Genomic DNA, 17,880 nt, shown 5'->3' with positions numbered 1-17,880 from the left:
CAGGGAACAGGACATAGGGTGGGTATTTCATGGGAATGTGGGCAAGATAGTGGGATGAAGCACCACCATCTTGAGATAGAATGAAAGGAGGGACAGGAAAGGCAAACCGCAGGTTCCCAAACCCCCGAGTGCCCGGCCAGTGGGGTTCTGACCCCTCTCCTGTGCAGAGCAGGTCGGCTGGAGCAACGTCCCCGAGCGGCATGCAGGCACTGGAAGTGCCCAGCCCGGACCCATGGGCAGCCTGCCTGCCCACTCCTCCACCTACCTGCCAGTCCACCGTTCACCCTGCATTAAGCAATCTCCATTATCACAAATGCCTGGCATTTTTTGCCTGGTAATTACAGCGCCGGCAGCCCCGTGAGGATTAGGGCATGATTAGGGAGGAGGACTCTGGTGGGTGGAGAAAAATACCTGCAAATAGTCTCAGCAGCCTGATTGCCTCCTGCTAATTTCAGGATCCCGTAAGGGCTCGCTGGCCAGTGAGGATCATCCAGTAGCATAGCCTCTGTCACCTCCATCCCCTCCTGCCTCTCCACTCATGCTGCCTTCCTGGGAGCATCGCAGTAGCCCTTCAGCGTGCTCCCTGCCAGGGAGAGAGGTCTGAAGCCGAGCTCTGAGCAGTCCTGCTCTGCGGGGAAACATCCCAGCCCCGTGCCCCTGTCTAAGGCCTTCACCTGCTCTCCGCCTCCTCTCCCAGTCCTCGGTCCCTCCCACTCTCCGGTCACCCCCATGAGACCCACAGACATCATGAACCTCCATGGGCTCTTGGCTCTCGTTCCTTTCATGTGGAATGACCTTCCATCCACATCTCCACTTGTCAAAAAACCCTGCCCATCCTTCAAGGCCCAGGTCAGACACGTCCACCTCCGAGGAGCCTCTCCTAACCCCCATGGGAAATATAAAGAGCAAAGACTTATCAGTGTGCCGGGCCCTATTCTGCACGCTTCACAATGTGTTGACTCACTTCATCCTCATGACAGCCCTAGGAGGAGGTAATTTCACAGATGAGGAAACTGAGGCCCAGAGAGCTTATGTCAAGTGCCTGTGGCCATCTGGCTTGGCAGGAAGCAGGCGGTCAGCACTAAACTCAGGCCCTCTGTCCTGATGCAGCTTCTTCCTCGGCGTGCCCACACGGCCCCTCTCTTGCACATCCCGTCAGAACTTCATGATGGAGGCGACTTCTGCACTTCCCCACTGTCACCCCACAACGTCGCAAGCTCCGGAGCAGAGCTTCTCAAACGTTAATCTGATTCACCTGAGGGTTTCCTTAAAATGCAGATTGTGGTTCAGTGGGTCTGGAGTGGAGCCTGAGGTTCTGCATTTCTAAGAAACTCTCGATGTTGCAGACGCTGCTGGTCTAAGGACCAGATGTTGAGCAGCGAGGCTGGAGTCTAGGCTAGGGGGGGAAAGTCCTCCCGGGGCCATCACTTGCTTAGCAGAGCCCAGGGCCTGTGGGAGCCTAAGACTGCCCCTCACAGCTCCCAGCCCTCCTAGGAGGACAGGCCCACCGCTGCCTCTCTGCCACCGCTGGTGCTCTGGATGGGCTGGGCCCCAATCCCTGCCTTCCCTTCAGCTCAGACCTGGAGATGCTGGGGGCAGTCAGGTGGGGTCTGCATGCACCCCTGCCTTAGGATGTCCCTCAGCACCCCTCCAAGCCCTGGGTCAGCTCTGACCCCCAGAGAATTCTTGCAGCTCTTCTGGAAACTTCTTACCTGTGCCTCTGCCATGCATAACCTACAGAGAGAGTGGTGCAAATGGTTCTGCCAACATTGGCCCATCACGCCCTCCCGCCATAAGAAAAGGTGAGGAAAGCGCTGGGCCAAGAGGGGAGGAGGCCAACAGCTAGTGAGGATGACTTTGGAGAGAGGCGTCAGTGCACTGGATCCCCGTCCCCCAGCCGTGGGGCCAGGACGGGTGCACCTCGTCTGCTAAAGCCAAGTGAGGGAGGCTTTAAGAAAACTGCCTGAAAGCTTGTCGTGTGTGCCCCGCAGTGTGGGATGGTCTCTGACTCCCGCCTGGGGACGCTGAGACGTCGTTGTTCCGGATGGGTGGCTGAGCAGACAGACAGGCTGAGGTGAGAAAGGTCTGACCTCCAGAATTTGGGAGGCAAAGATGTGTTGGTGCTTTGCATGCTTTAAATATGGATCCTGCAGAAGGAAGACTCTGGTCTTTTTTTTTTTTTTATTGCGGTAACATTGCTTTATAACATTATATAAATCTGACCTTCTTAATAAGGGAGAGGAGGGAGGTTGATACCAGCTGCTGCCATAAGCAGCAGCCAGAGGATGAATCAGCTGGCGAGGGAGAGATCCCTAGTGATCCCTAGGGATCCTTAGAGATCCTCCCTAAGAGCAGGGGGAGGGGGAACTTTCCATTGACGAGCTGATAAGCCTGTGGACTCAAGTGGCCATTAAACTGGTCTTACTGCTGACACTACAGGAGGAGCCATGGACCCGGCCTGCTCTTTCATCCAGAGACCAAGAAATAGTCAAGAGAACAAGAGAATCCAGTGGGAAGTAGTAAGCAAGAATAAAGCTGCTTCTTGCTCACACCCCACTGAGGTCTGCTTGTCCAATAAACCGCCCCCCTGCTCCGTGTCTGTGGGGGGCAGAGAGGGAGCGGCCGAGCCCAGGCCCAGCCCTTGAGGCCACTCAACTCTAAGACATGGTGCTTCACCTTTTTGAGGGAAAGCAGGAGGGGCATTATTCCACGTTCTAGGCCATGAGGAAGGCTATAGACCCTCTCCCCGGAAAATCACACACATGTACATGTACACAAAGATTTTAAGATAATTAGGGGGGCTATGGATGCTCTGAAGCCCACCCTCAGTCCCCCTAAAGAACTATGCACCCCAGATGGAGAGCGCCCGTGTGCAAGGAGGCAGGGGCCTGCGTTTCATTCTTGCAGGCTTGGCGCCGGCACCTTGGGTTCATTCTAGCTTCTCTGTCTGGGAGAGGGCGGTGCTGGATTCGCTCATCTTAAATTCCAGGAAACCCAGGCGAGGGGCGTCAGACTGCACGTGTACCTGCATCTTGGCTTCCAGAAAAATGCTTTTGTAATTTGTTGGAACTGGTCTTCTCAAGCAACGCTGGGAATATTTTGATATCTCCAGCCCTGCCAATGGGACTCTGTTCAGGAGGTTAAGCGAGTTTCATTGAAAAGACACACTTTTCCTTCCCGGGCTGATAAACAAGGCTGCTGCAGGGAAACCGACTTCCTCCCCCGGGGCGCTCAGCTGCAGCGGCTGGTCGCTGGCCAAGGAAAACAAATGCAAAAACATTTTGGGGACATATAGGAAGCATTTCTGCTGGACGCCTGCTGTGTGAATGGCCACTGGAGTTTACACAGCAAACCCCACCGGGGCCTCGCACAGCCTGGACAAAGCACTGCCGGCCCACTCACTTCCCTCGGGGTCCTCCCCGCCTCTCCCCAAAGACCAACAGCCGGGCCACTGCGCGTGCCCAGCCCACGAGAGCACAAAACAGGCTCTTCAGTTGTCACCACCAAAAGCCACTTTGCCCCTGCATGCCTGGCCCTTAAAGAGAAGGGGTCTCCTTCTAGCCAGCCCTGCAGAGGGAAGACAGCCCCCAAGCTGCTTGCGTCCTGAGCCCACGGGGGGCGCATGGAGCCTGGAGACTGGCTGCCGTCCAGCGTCAACGACTCTCTGAGGCCTCTCCCTAGGCCACGGCAGACATGAAAGGAGGGCATACCCCGTCCCCGTGCGAAAACACCCACCTCTGCAGGGCCCACTCAGAGTCACAGCCCAAGTGCTCGCTGGGCACAGCAGGGGCAGGCGCTGGACGGGGCTCCTGAGGGCTCTGCATTATGCTGCTCTTGGCTTCTCACATGGGCAGCCCCGGGACAGAGGCTCCCGGAGGCCGGCACTGACTCTGGGCGCCCCGGCTCAGCCTCGCTGTTGGGAACCGCTGCAGAGGGGTCCTTAACTCCAGTTTCTGCCACAACTCTCTCCCTCCCTGGTCTTCTTCTTCAGCAGCCTCCCCTGGCATTTCTACACTTCCTCATATTCCTGTGTGAAATCGGTAGGACATAAATTAGTGGAATGAAGGAGGCAGCAGCTGTACAATTTCCCTTCACGAGATTACGTTTTTCCGTTCCCACCTATCCTATCCTTGCTCTGGAACGCCAGGGTCTCCACAGGCCTGGCCCACCCACACTTTCAGCCAGTTCTCTCGGCACGTGCCCCACCATAGCCACACGTGGGCCCACACACAGTCCCTCTCCTCATCCCCATCATATTGCCCTCCGTGGCCAAGAGGCTCCTCCCTAGAAGGTTCTTTTCCCCATATCCACTTGGTCAGGTCCGGCCTACCCTCCAGGCCCTCATGACCATCCTCTTGGGGCTTTGCAGGCATCCGAGTCTGCCCTGCGACGGGGTCCCAGGGCCTGAGTTGCTCCTGGTCGGCACAGTTGACAAAGCCTGGTGCCTTAGACCTGGGGCTGATCAGTAGAAGTCAGGCTAGACCAGAAGCCCAGCCAGGGACACCAGTGGACCAGGGCATCGCTTGCCTGCAGAGACCCCTGTTTGGTGACGTCTTAGCCCACAGGTCTCCAGGACTCTGGGCCCCTCCACCCATCACCGTTCCCACCCCAGCCGTGAATCGCACAGACCTCCTGCTTCCTTTGCAGCAACAGAACAAATGAGTCTCCGCTCTCAGTATGAGTTTGACTCCTGTTTTATAGAAAGCCAACTAGCAGAAATAACGAGTGCTCAGGGTCCCGGGGCCGACCGGATCAGAGGCTTGGCGAGGGGACGGCCCAGCAGGGAGCAAGGGAGGGATGCAGACAAAAGGTGGCAGAGGCCCTGCTGGCCAGCCTCCTTCCAGTCCTCGGCAGTCACAGCTCAGCCGGGACGGAGCCGCACAGCAGCGCTCTGCGCCCTCATCACAGTCCCGGGCAGGCCCTTCATGGAGGGGACAGAGAGGTTCCGGACACTTCTGCAGCAGTGCTGGCCCAGGTGGGGTGACACTCTTCTGAAAGCCTTGTCCCTGAGGCCTGGGGCTCAGCTGTTACCCCCAGTGATGAGTGGTGAGCCATTGGGTCTGCCCACATGAAGTGTCACAGGATGGGCTCTGAGCCGTTCCAGTTCACCGACGCCCCCTTCCACCTGAGAGCAGAGTAACAGAGAGAGGGAGTCAGGGCTACAGGGCCACAGACGAGCCATCTCCGGCCCTCTCTCACCTGAAGTTCCTGTCTCGGGGGCTCTGAGGATTTCAGATTCCACCCTCCCCGCCTCGCCCCTCCTCACTCACACACAAACCTACACACCAGGCTCTTACGAAACACAAATGCCGCAAGACCCCGGAGAGCAACGGAGGAGACAGAAGTGGCAGGTCATTCACTCATTCATTCATTCATTCATTCACGCCACAGTGTTTACTGAGAACCTCCTTTGTGCCTGGCACTGTGCAGCCCTCGGTGGATGTGAGTGATCCACACACATCTGAATCCAGCCACTTTCCAGGGGTGACTGATGGGGGCACTGTAAAGGCACATGGGAAGACCTAGATATGGGAAAACTCTGGCATATTCAAGGTGCAGAACAAGGTCCAGGTGCTGGAGCCCAGAAAGGTGAGGAGAGAGGTGCGGCATAGGGTGGGGAGCGGGCGGGGGTGGCGCCACACAGGACTTGGGAAGGATTCTGGGCTATGAGCACTTCAGTAAAGCACAGATTTGCACTTTTTTTTAAATTACTTTATGTCGCCTTAAGAAGCACTGAGTATAATTAAACTGTAGTCCAGGGTGAGATGCAATTTAACAATAGTTCCCTTCCAAAATGAAAGTTATTGCAGGTGAGGCCATGACATTTCCCAACACTTGATTTTAATACGTGGTGCTAGTTTTCTACAACAACTCAGAGGAATCACATTTATAGAGGACGAAGTATTTCTGCAAAATCTGGCATTAGGTATATTATATATATATACATATATCCTAAGACTGTATGAACCAGGAAACAGGTTGCATACCTCAGTAGCAGTACTAGAGTGCAGAGGCTGAGACTGGGGTTTAGAAATGCTTTTCAAGGTGTGGGGTTTGGGGAGGGAGCAGACGTTTTCAAAACCTGAAGTTTTTCTTCAGGACTGAAGTGAAAATCGTTAACTGCCACAGAGGAGGAGGAAAACAAGGAAGCATTTCTCACTTTAACTGTACGTCTGCATTGGAGAGTCCAGTAGCCCTGAGGCTGCAACTGCAAGATGGGAGTGAACAGGCCCACCCACAGGAAGATTGTGCATTTCCCAGCTGAATACTTGCAGGCATCCAGAGGCCTCAGCAGTGGTTCATCGTAAACCCAACATTCTCCATCTTTATGAATAACTTAGACTCCCACTGAATGTCTTTCTCCTTGCCTCCTTCCTCAGCCTTCTGCTCTTTGCCTTTCTTCACATCTGTGCCTTGCTTCAATCGCCACATCAATGTCTCTGATTTCTAGGTTGAGAGGGACAGCCTTCCAGAGGCAGCGGGATTCATATTCATCCTGTCCTTCCAGCTTACTTTCCTCTTGATTACAGGCAACTTCTTGGTATCTGTAAAGACTTTATGTTCCCCTGTTGAATATTTTACACACTTTACACCATTCCATTTCCCTTCAAATGAGCAAAAAGATTTCTTGTCATTTAGAGAAAAAAACATCTTAGCGGTAGTTCTGTGCTTCTTGGTCCCATAGAAAGGTTTAGTGTGCAAGATGATATTCGCATATAGCCTGCTTTGGAACAATTAATAATGCATTTTCCTCCTAGCTCCACCCAGGGAACTGTGAGGACAGACTTTCCATAACCACTGGGGAATGCGAGAATGTACTGTTTGTCATCGTCTAGACACAAGACACAGCCCTGCCCTACACTTTGCACGCCAATCAACATCCCAAGGAATTTTTATCTCGTCCAATATAAAGGCTAAATTGTGTCTTCTTGTTAAAACACTCAGCATGAAAGGCTGAGATGGGAGGAAGATGGAAAACCTGCTTAGCTATGAGCGTTATACTGTTTTAGGGAACTGGTCCTTCCAAACCCAGCTCTGCGTTCTCTTCAGTGTCATCTGATCATGCCTGTGATGCTGGGAGATCTCCCCCTCAGTGCATTGGTATGGCTTTTTGGCAACTGATCCTTTCCTTCCCGTGTGAAAGGCTGAGAAGCACCATTTCACCACCTCAACCATTTGGTCCCCAGGATCCTTCTAGTCACAAATGCTCAGAAGCAGGTCTGGATGTGCAAAAAAGTTTGCAAATTTTTCTAGAACAAGTCTTCTCTCAAGAGTAATTGTTGGAAGAACTACCTTAGTAAGATCCATTCCAAGCCCAACCTGTGACAAGAGATGCGTGATAACCCTCCCATGCTTGTCCATGGATCCTGCCTCCTCTTCATCACCAGTCACGTCACGTGATCCAACATGGTCGGCATCACTTGTTTCATTGGATGAGGAAGAATTAAGTGACTCTGTGGTATCTGGGTTCTTTAGACTATTTCCTGAGCTGCTGTGTGTCAGCACTGAGGCAGATCTAGAGGAATCTATTAGACTCTTTGAGGTTGAGCCCCTTTGATGGAATCCATCAATCAGCATCACAGCATTTGTCTCTGTTTGAAGAAGAGACACCAGGACTGTGTTTGGAGACAACATGACATGACTGGGAGAAGCTGGGCTGCTCCTAGATGGTAAGTGCCCGCTGCCTGCACCATTTGGTGCTGGAGCCTGATGATGTCCCAGGGTAGCTAACACAGGTCCCGTAAGTAGGGGAGACAGATGCAGCTCCGACTTGCACAACTGAGTAGGTTCTTGAGGTAAGACAGGCTGGGAAGGCTGTGCTGATCACAGGTTCCAAGGGAATAGGTTGACCTACTGCATCTACTGGGTTAACAGTACTTCAGCAATCTGCAGCACCACAATGCAAGGCTTAATTGATTCTACCATGCAACACGTGACTTTCAATTTTCTTTCTCTGTTCATCATCTTTGCAGCTTTGAAGGATGTCATTAAAAAGCTTTTATTGTTGTATTAATATTTGAATGTAAGCATCAGCCTCTGTATCTTATCAAATTCTTGGACACTAGGGGAACATCCTGAATCCAGAGGGCGGCGGAAGGGAGGCAGGGAGGAAAGTAACATTCCCACCCACAGCCTGGCTCCAGACAGGCATCAGGGACCCAGATTTGCAAAGGGGAAACTCCTCCCCAGACCAGGGTGGTTTCTTGTCCCCATCACGGTGAGAACAAGGGGAAGAGTCAGAAGTAGAACAGATTTCCTATATCCCTATAAGATCCGCCCTCAGCCTGGCCCTTCCATCCCTCCCAGCCTTCGCCCTCCCCACCCTGACAGGCAGACAGAAGCGCCTCCTATGAGCTCCCAAACTGCACACCCCTCAGATCCTGGCAAAACGGGGTTTGGCTTCAGGGCAGGGGTGAATCATACTCAACTGCTGCTAGGCGTCCATGCCATACCAACAGTCACTGAGTCCTAAGGCCAGGCTGTGGGGTTTATGCTTACAGAGGTGACTAACCCACTCCATCTCTGCCAACGCAGGGACAGTACTGGAAACACCGGAGAGAAGCAGTCCGCAACTATGATAGAAAATCCAAGCAGAGATGTTTTAAAAATTGAAAGGGCTGGGCTGGCCCTGTGGCTTGGCGGTTAAGTGCGCGCACTCTGCTACTGGTGGCCTGGGTTCGGATCTCAGGCGCGCACCGACACACCGCTTCTCCAGCCACGCTGAGGCCGCGTCCCACATACAGCAACTAGAAGGATGTGCAACTATGACATACAACTATCTACTGGGGCTTTGGGGAGAAAAAGGAGAAGGATTGGCAATAGATGTTAGCTCAGAGCCGGTCTTCCTCAGCAAAAAGAGGAGGATTAGCATGGATGTTAGCTCAGGGCTGATCTTCCTCACAAAAAAAAAAAAAATTGAAAGAGCTGAGACAGGAAGGACGCTGTGCTTCTCTATAGAGGATGAATGATTCCCCAGTAGGTATGGTTCTGAAAGCCTATGAGTCCAGGATTAAGAAGAACTCTGTGTATGCAGTTAGGGACAGGCAGAGAATGCGGAAGGATGAAATGGAAGGGCTTGAGTCCACGGCAGCATCAAAGCTCACTCAGCCAGTGCGGATGCAGGAGGAGGCTGAGAGCGTGCAAGTTTACAGCAGGGTTTCTCAACCTCTGCACAGTCAACATTTTGGACGAGATAATTCTGCTGTGGGAGCTGTCTTGTGGGATGTTTAGCACCCTCCCCCGCAAGCTGTGACAACCAAAACATGTCCCAGACATTGCCAAATACCGCCTGGGGTGCAAAATCGCCCCCGGCTGAGGACCACTGGCTTAGGGGTTGAGCTCTGTGAAGATGCCGTGGTCCCTGGAGCTCCAGTCGGCTCAGCATCACAGGGTGGGCCCACCTCACGGCCACAGATGAGGCCTGTCCTCCCCAGAGGCCATCTCCACAACAGAACGGCAGTTACCTGGCTCTACTGATTTTCAACATTGAGGGACTGGTGTATTTCAGGGGGAAACAATGCCTGCTAGAGCCTGTATCAACGAGGAGAAGAGGGCAGGCCCATTTTAAAGCCTCCAGAGCTGACTCCAGAGTAGAAATGCCCCCTGGAACTCCTCTTCCTCACTTTGGATTTCCAGACGAGTATCCTGTATGCAAGTTCTACTTCCTGGGCTCCAGACACCAGATGCCAAAGCAGCTCCGGAATGAGCCCCATGGGCTGTCTCTCATCTGGGGGCCTTGGCCTGTGCTGTGCCCTCCACCTGGAACGACCATCCTCCTCCCCACACCCTCCTCCTTCAGGATCAGATCCAGGACTCCTCCTTCCAGAAGTGTTCTCTGACCCCATGGCCGCCTGAGGGTCCTTCCTCAGCACCACCACCAGGCTCTCCCAGGCCATATTGTCATGGGATCTCCCTCCCCCACTAGACTGTGAGCTCCTCGAGGACAGAGCTAGTCTCATTCGCCTCCGTTCCCTCCCCACCCTCTAGCTCGGTGCCCGAAGCGTGGGCTCAGGGGTGCTGCTGAATGAACACATCCCCTCCACACCCGCTGCTCCTCCTGGAGCCGCGGGCACCTAGCAGGGAAGCCTTAGTCTTCATTCACACCTCACTCTCCCTTCCCTCCGACCCTGGCAGTCACAAAGCCCTGCCCACAGCACACTGCCACTCTCGTGTCCCTTCCCCTCTGCCTCCCTCTGATCCTTCCTCCTCCCCCCAGCACTTGCGTCAGCCCCTTATGGTCTCAGAAGAAAAGGGAACACTTCTGCAGCTCTTCTCTCAACCTCACAACAGCTCAGGGAAGGGACAGTTATACCCTATCAACAGATGGGGAAACAGAGGTCTGGAGCAGAACCAGACCTTCTTGAGGTCACGTGACATGACAGCAGCAGAGCGAGGACTCAGCTGAGGTCTCCAGACTCCTGTTCAGTGCTCTCCCCATGCATCATGGAATTGGGTTTTCTGTGAACCCAACTAGGGCAACACAACGGGCAGGTGTGCATGCGGGCTGCAGAGCGGGGAATCAGAAGAGGGCGGGTGGGGCAGTGGGAGCACCCAGGGAACCCTCCTTTGAGGGGTAAGAGGCATTGTGAATGGGGCACCTTGGCAAGAAGGTGTCAGCAGAGGCTTGAAGGTTGGAACAGGCCCCTCAGATGGGCAGGGTTACAGCTGAGGGAGGTGGGCACTCGACTCCAGCCCCTCGAAGGCACCGTTCCCGGCTGAAATTACATTTTCATGAATTTCTTGTCTGAGCCTCCAAACAGAAACATCTGGGGCCCAGCCCCAGGCCCCGGTTATGAGTTCTTTCCTCTTTTCTCTGGACTGTTGACAACATTTCATTTTCTCTCACTCTAGCTAGGCTGGAAGCTCGAGAGAGGTCACTATGTGTATGTTTGGAAATGACCATAAATGAGTCTGTTTTTGCTGAGGTGGTTAGAGAACAGCTGGGGGAAGGGGAGGGGTACAAACCCAACATTCCCCACACAAGCGAAGGTAACAGGAGACTCTCTGAGGCCGAGACATGCGTCACACCAGTGAGTGGGGATGGCATGGGACCCGGGGACGGTTCAAATTAGGATGCTCTTCTGCAAAGGCAAAACCAGCAGTCTGGTCTTGTGCAATGTCGCCATGGCAACAAAGCCAGGTGGCGGAAAGTCACAAGGCCCACTCAGTGACCTTCCAGTGGGCCGGGATGGCGGGGGCCTACGCACCAGGTCCTGTGCTGCTGGTGACTCGAGCTATGGCCTGGGGCACAGACCTCCACTCTGGAGACCCCGGTCTATAAAAGGAAGGGCCATGTCGAGTGGTGTCCAAGGGCCTCTCTGTGGATCCAAGCAAGTTGCCAGATGGCCAGGTGTATGGTGTGCTCCGTGCTGGGTCAGGGTGACGTCAGGTTCTTCCAGGGCAGTAGAGCTGGGTTGGAGGGTAGGCTGTGCATCTCTCCCTGGATCAGAACAGAGCTGATTCTGAACTTGACTTCTATTCAGTTGTGAACTCTCTGAGAGCAAGAACCTAGTCTTATCCAGCTGTTTCTTCCATGGAGTCCAGCTCAGGGATTCCAGGAGGGCTGAAGTGATGGGAGGGAACCTCACTGCCCACCAGGTTGGTCTATCCTGCCCGGAGCACTCAGCTGCATCTCAGCAGGTGCTTGGAATCTGACTGGCCTTACAAATGACCTGAGCTCAGGCTGTGGACCACGTGTACCCACTTCCTGTCAAGGTTGGTACATCCTACAGGCAGCAGGACTTATCCCCCAAGAAGTGGGGCCCCATCTCCAGTGAGTCCTCGCTGACCTCAAGGTCACTTTTCCCAGTTTCTCCCTTTGAGCTGTTTGAGAATCTGGGAGGAAAACAAAATGCAGAGCCTTTGTAATCCAATTCCTTGGAACAGGATTCCAGGAGGCTGGGCCTGCTGTTTCCCATTACCATGGTACGTTATCTGATGGGTACAGAGGGAAAACACCCAGCCTTCCCACTCTTCACTCACCCACGCGGCTTTTCCGGGAACAACACTGGGAAGGGTTTCACCGTGTTAACTGTCCAGGTGGACCCACCATGGTGGGGCAAGAGAGGGGGTAGAGAACAGGCAGGCAGCTGGTTCCAGGAAAGTCCCAGCAGAGGTTGGAGCACTCACACCTGAAGGGTGGGGGCCGGGGGGCAGCCAGTGGAGCCAGGAAGAAATGACCCCCGGCCCGGTGCATTACCACTGGCCAGACGCGGGAGGGTCAGCACCTCACTGACATGGGCCTCTCACCAGACACTAGAACGGCGATTCTCAAAGTGTGGTCCCGGGACAGCAGCACCAGCAGCACCTAGGAACTCCTCAGAAACGCAAAGTCTCGGGCCCACCCCAGACCTACTGAATCAGAGCCCTGGGGGTGGGACTGGCGGTCTGCGTTTTACCACGCCCTCTAGGGGATGTCCGCTAAAGCCTGAGGACCACACCCTGGAGCAAATCTTCCCAACAGGTGAGCCACAGATGGATACAGGTGTGCCGAAACATTGACCCCCTCAGCCATCCGGGAGCTGGCTGGGGTCTGGGCCAGGTGTCACTACTCTGTGTGCTGCACAAATAGGAGGATTTTCTATCTGTGACAAGGACTAGGAAGTCCTGCTGGAGGAGATGTTAGGGCTCAGCCTTCCCCAAGCTCCTCCCCTGACAGCGAGCAGAGGCCAGGGCAAGGCAGGGCCTCAGCCTGGACCATCCGCCCCTGGCCAAGGGCTCCCCGCCAGATACACGCGGCCTCTCCAGCTTCCCATGTCATTTCACTGTCACCTGCTGGCACATGGCTGGGGCAGGGGGTAGGTCCTGGAAGAAGGGGACAGCTGACAGAAGAGAAAGAGGAGCTTCAGGCCCACATTCGCACTCAGATGTCTCTGGACTGAGCTCCCTGTCACACCAGCTCTGGGCGAGGGGCTGCCTCGGGGACAGACCAGAGCCCTGAGTCATTCTCAAGCAATTGCCAAATAGGGCTGAGCCCAAGAAGTCCAACCCTGGGCCCATGGAGGTGCCTGTGAGTCCTGCAGAGGAACCGTTCTTAGGGGAAGAGGAACTGCGCCAGATGGGGCAGCTGGACAGGTTCAGTGGTGGGCTGCCCAGGGGTGTGCACAGACAGATGGAGGCCTGCAGTGGGAACCTAGGGGTCTGGAGGTGAGTGGAGCCTGTGTCCAGGGTGCAGTCCCAAGCCCTGCTTGGCAGGCCCACCTGCAGGAAGGATGCCCTGTGGCCTCCCACCCTGTCCTGCAGAAGGTGCCAAGGCCAGTGTCGCCTCCTATCTCCGCTGCTGCCCTTCTCTCATCACTTGGAATGAGTGGCCCTTTGTACATGAAAGGAAAGCGACCTGCATGTGCCTTTAATCCTCCCGATGAAAGAAACGCCGGCACATGACCCCACAGGAATGCTCCATCCCTGGCCCGCTGGGCGGGCAGGTGGACAGATGAACAGATGGACGCATGGATGGGGCCTAATGAGGATGTCCCGACATCCTCTCCCACGTCCTCTCCCTGGTGTTTCCACCGTGTATGTGGAGTCCTCTCTCTTGGCGGCTCCGTTCAAGGGCTCACTTGCCTGCGGGTGAGCCCCCTGGATCTCAGGTAGTCAGAGCTGCAGGGCCTCAGCCTTCGTCCACGTCCCTCCACCCCAATCCCAATCACCTCACAAATAAGGAAATGCAGGTTCTGCCTGAGGTCACACTGAGTCATGAGTGACCAAGATAACAATAATGAGAGCCGTCTACTGGGCGCTGGGTAATGTCCCGCGCACTCTTCACAGCAACCGTGAGCCAGGCACTGCCATTATCCCCATTTTACAGATGGCAAAGTGAGGGACAGATGGGTGAAGTCCAATGGCTCATAGCCAGAAAGTGGCAAGGCCAGGATTCGAACTCCAGAACCCACACTCATAATGCCTGCAAGTTGTGCTTCCCCAGAAGAAGGCCCTGGAATCGGGGTCTCCTCCCTCCCTGGCCTGCTCCTCCCACTGCACCTTGAGGCCTCCATGTCCTTACCCAAAGGCTTTGTGAAGGGCCTGCCTGAGCGCTCCCAGCCCTGGGGCTGGCCAGTGAACTCATGAGTGAAGTGAACCCTGACTCACCCGAAAGTCTGGGCCACCCCCTCCTCTTAAATACAGAGGGGCTGAGTTAGAGGAGCCAAGGACGCCCCCTGCCCTGCCTCTGAGGCTAGGGGGCACCTCTGCTCAGTATTCAGAGGGCCCAACCCGCCCCAGCAGAGTGACTGAGGCTGTCCTCCCAGACAAAGGGTGCCCCTGCTCCATGAAGCCACCTCCCAGCTACACCCTGGCCAGGCCAGGCCTCCACCTCCCCATCCTGCTCAAGCCCCCACCCCGCCCCCACCAGGTAAGCTTACCTGTCCCTCCTCTGGGCCTAACAGCACTCACCACGTCTGGCAGCTGCTGCCTTGAGGGAGGGGGGACCTCGAGAAGCACTCACTTATCCCCCACCCCCTCACAGGGACATCCTCACAAACTGAAGACACGTCACCTCTGCAAGGCACACACTTCTCCACTTGAGCCAGTGACCACAAAACGCTCCCTCTGCATGAGCCCAAGCACTGTGTCCTTCCAGACTGCAGGGGTCCCACCTCACCACACCGCTCTGAGCTGGGTCCACCCCAGAACCCATCCTCCTTCCTGCAGGCCTGACCACCCCAACTACTGCACCTCCCGGCCACTCGGGCGAGGTTCTGAAGCCAGAGATGGGCCTGACTCACTTGGTTCTGATGCAGAGCTCGAGGGGCGGGACGAGGTCTTTGTCTCTGTCCTCAGGGATGGTCTGGGTGGTGTCTGGGGAGGGGAGAGAGGCACACGCCCATCAGCCCAGGACCCGCGCTCACCCTGATGTCTGCACCGGCACCCCAATCCCCAGGACCTGACTCTTCTGGCACCTGCCCCTCTCTTCATTCGACTGGACCCACCCTCGTTCCTGCCCATCGGTTCTCTCCTGGACACCATAGCACCCTCCTCACTGGCCTCCCACCTCCAGTCTCCACCCCACCCTTCTGACCCCCTTCAGCTACAGAACAATTCTTTCTAAAAACACATCTAATCCCATCACTCCCTTGCTCCAAAACCTTCCATGGCTCCCCATTGCTCTGAAGAATAAAACCTACACATGTCAGAATGGTATTTTGGGCCCTCTACTACGTGGTCTCACCTCACCTTACACCCTTAATGCCATCAGTATCTCAAGGCCCCGCTCTGGCCCCTCCTGCATGAGGACCTGCTAACACTCACCCTCTGATCCCCCAGACCTGACACTTGAGTCTGCGTTGTTCTCTGACTGCCCCGAGTGGGCATGCCAAGGCCGGTTTCCCGGCCGGTCTGGAGGCTCCCTGAGGGGTATGGGGACAGGGTGGGGAGGCGACGCACCGATGGTCAGCCGGATCTGCTCCTGCTGGTTGGCCAGGCCATCGTAGTAGTACAGGTCAAAGAGCCTCTCGGTCCTCCAGTCTCGCAGGAGCTCCGGCTGCAGGCTGAAGAGGACGCTGAAGTGGCTCTCGCTGCACACCACCCAGATGGGGAACCTTGGGGTCTTCAGGAAGCAGCCGACCTGGATGAGGGAGAGGGAGCCGACAGAGGTGCCTGACGCCACCTGCCATCCACAAGCAGAGGGCCAGAGCACCTTCTGTCCAGCCCCAGGGCCGGGCTGACCTCAGAGAGACCCTGTTGGGGATCACAGCCTACGTGTGATGCTGGGCGCCCCTCCTGGTGCTGTTGGCAGGGCCTTTGCCTCACAGACAGTCATACGGAGCTACCCCAGCCCAAAACCCGAGCAGCCCCCGCCCATCATCTCCCATGTTGGGCTGATTCACCGTGCTGCCCATCCTGCCTTCAAAAGCTCCCTCACGCCCAGCCTCTCCTCCCCAGACAGTGACCTCCTCACTGGCTCTTCCACACACACTTCCGACCACAGCCACACCGAACCTCTCACAAGTCCTCAAATCAATCCAGCACAGCAAACCTCCGTGCTGTGCATTCCCTGCCCACCCGTCTAGGGCACTGGTATGACTCCTCTCTCCTTGGGTGACGTGCTGCATCACCCAAATTACCCAATCAGGGAGCATGAATCACCTCCTCCTTCTAGTTCCCGGGGTGGGGGGTACTAGGTACTAGGTACTTGCCCTCCTCTACCGCAGTACATCACTCTGCCTGATGATGAACGCATTTTCTGCCCCTTGCACACTGGACTATACCATTAGCAACAAGAACAGGGGACAAGTCACCATAAGCAAGGTTTGACCCATGAAGGTCCTCGTGAAAGAAGTGGAACTTAAACTAGGACTTGACCTTGAAGACAGGTGGGACTTGGAGCCACGAGGAGAAAGGAGCGAGGGCCTCTGGGGCAGCTGTCTGTGGGTGACGCCGGGACGAATGTCCAGAGACATTCAGGGAAGAGCGGGGCATTTGGGAAAGAGCAGGGGAAGCAGAGGCTAGGAGCTGGGACCTCCTTCTGATAAGGGACTCCCTTGTAAAGTTCCTAGCAGAGGACTTCCATGGTAGAGGGGTGTTCGGGGAAGGCAGATGCCACGGATCACACATCAGGGCCCTTAGCACTGCTGATGTTCTGCCTGCCAAGGGGCGAGTGTGGCAGGGCCCTCTGCAGAGGCCTGCTCATAGGCCTGGCTGTCTCTGGCCCTCCCCGCGCTCCCTCCCTGTCACCTGCGACTCCCTTGGCAGCACCTCTCCACCCAGGCCCTGGTATATGCAGCTCTGTACACACCATGGGCCAGGGTGATTCCAGCTTAATCCCCACCAGCCCCAGGGAGATGTTTGCAGGCTCAGGTATTTACAGCCGCAGCCTGTGGATTAAGGAAAGAATGGGAATTATTTTTCCAGTGGGGAGAAGGGCATACTTTCTCCGGAGCCCGTCACGGGAGAGTGGCTGGACAGTCTTCCTCGGCCCCTTGGAGCCCACCTGGGAGCTGACTCTGGGCTGGGGTGGCTGGGGCAGAGGGGCTGTGCTCAGAAGGCCCTTAACGAGGTCCCTGGTGAAAGACCTGCCCATCGACAGCTGCCTCTTCCAGAGGGCAGGAGGGCGATCTTTACACGTGTTCATTTTCTCATTTTCCAAGCGCCCCGCCCCACCCCGCCCCCACCCCAGGCCCGTGTGACATTAAAACGTGACGGCAGAGCTCTTTCCTCGGTGGGACATGGGGGAATTAGATGTCTTAAAGGACGTGGCTGGACGTGCCTAAACCCCACTGCAAACTTGGCTTCTGCTCCAGGCTCAAAAGAGGCTTTTCTGGTGAGGGCGTCACCTTGACCAGGGAGCCCTGAAGCCTGGGGACCCAGGGCTCATTCACTGCAGGAAAAAGAGCTGTGAAGCCCGCCAGGGAGCAGACGTCTGCACGATCGGCCCCCCTGAATTTTCCAGCAGAGGGACCAAAGGGTAGCTTGCCATTTATACAAGGGTCAAAAGACTAAGGGCAAAAAAGCTGCCCAGAGAGTTTATAAATGAGTTTTCTCATTCAGGAGCCACTTCCAATTGGGTGACATTTTCCAGTGATGAAATTGGCTTCCTTTGGGTTCTTAGGTAGCTGACCAAAGGCCTGGGGCGACGAGGAGGCATGGGGGGCACACTTACTCCAGCAGTCTGAGGCTTTCTCCTAGTGGGTGGATATGCAGCACGACTAGGGATTATCTTTAAATGGGGACTCCTCAATCTTCTGGTGCCGGGGGTGGTGTGTGTGTGAATTCCCCAAACCCATTAGTGGACGGCCAGCTTAGAAGCCCTAATTTAAGAGGATCAACATTTGATTGCTGGCAGAATTACTGTCATCTCTAAGGATAACATCTATTCAACATGACTTATACTTTGGGCCCAGGCACCATGCTAGGCACTGGGGACACGGCCACACTGGGGCGAGG

At 55.4% G+C, this 17,880-nt stretch overlaps 1 protein-coding gene and 1 pseudogene across 1 annotated transcript in view; both read right to left on the bottom strand.

Annotated features, from left to right (window-relative positions):
- Positions 1-4,678: 4,678 nt before the first annotated feature.
- MINDY4 (MINDY lysine 48 deubiquitinase 4) overlaps positions 4,679-17,880 on the bottom strand; it is a 111,972-nt gene continuing 98,770 nt past the window's right edge. Inside the window, exons 16-18 of the mRNA XM_004418862.3 lie at positions 15,382-15,562; positions 14,724-14,796; positions 4,679-5,125 (exon numbers count right to left, since the gene is read on the bottom strand). Of these exons, the coding sequence (XP_004418919.2) occupies positions 5,077-5,125; positions 14,724-14,796; positions 15,382-15,562 (303 nt within the window). The 3' untranslated portion in view covers positions 4,679-5,076. The remainder of the gene's footprint in view (positions 5,126-14,723; positions 14,797-15,381; positions 15,563-17,880) is intronic.
- LOC106801522 (oxysterol-binding protein-related protein 9 pseudogene) lies at positions 5,195-7,941 on the bottom strand (annotated as a pseudogene).

This window comes from Ceratotherium simum, chromosome 1, assembly GCF_057802395.1.
Source record: "Ceratotherium simum simum isolate JZ-2026a chromosome 1, ASM5780239v1, whole genome shotgun sequence".
Classification (NCBI taxonomy): domain Eukaryota; kingdom Metazoa; phylum Chordata; class Mammalia; order Perissodactyla; family Rhinocerotidae; genus Ceratotherium; species Ceratotherium simum.
Note: the sequence above shows the minus strand (reverse complement) of the source record. Positions and strands in the feature narration are given on the sequence as shown.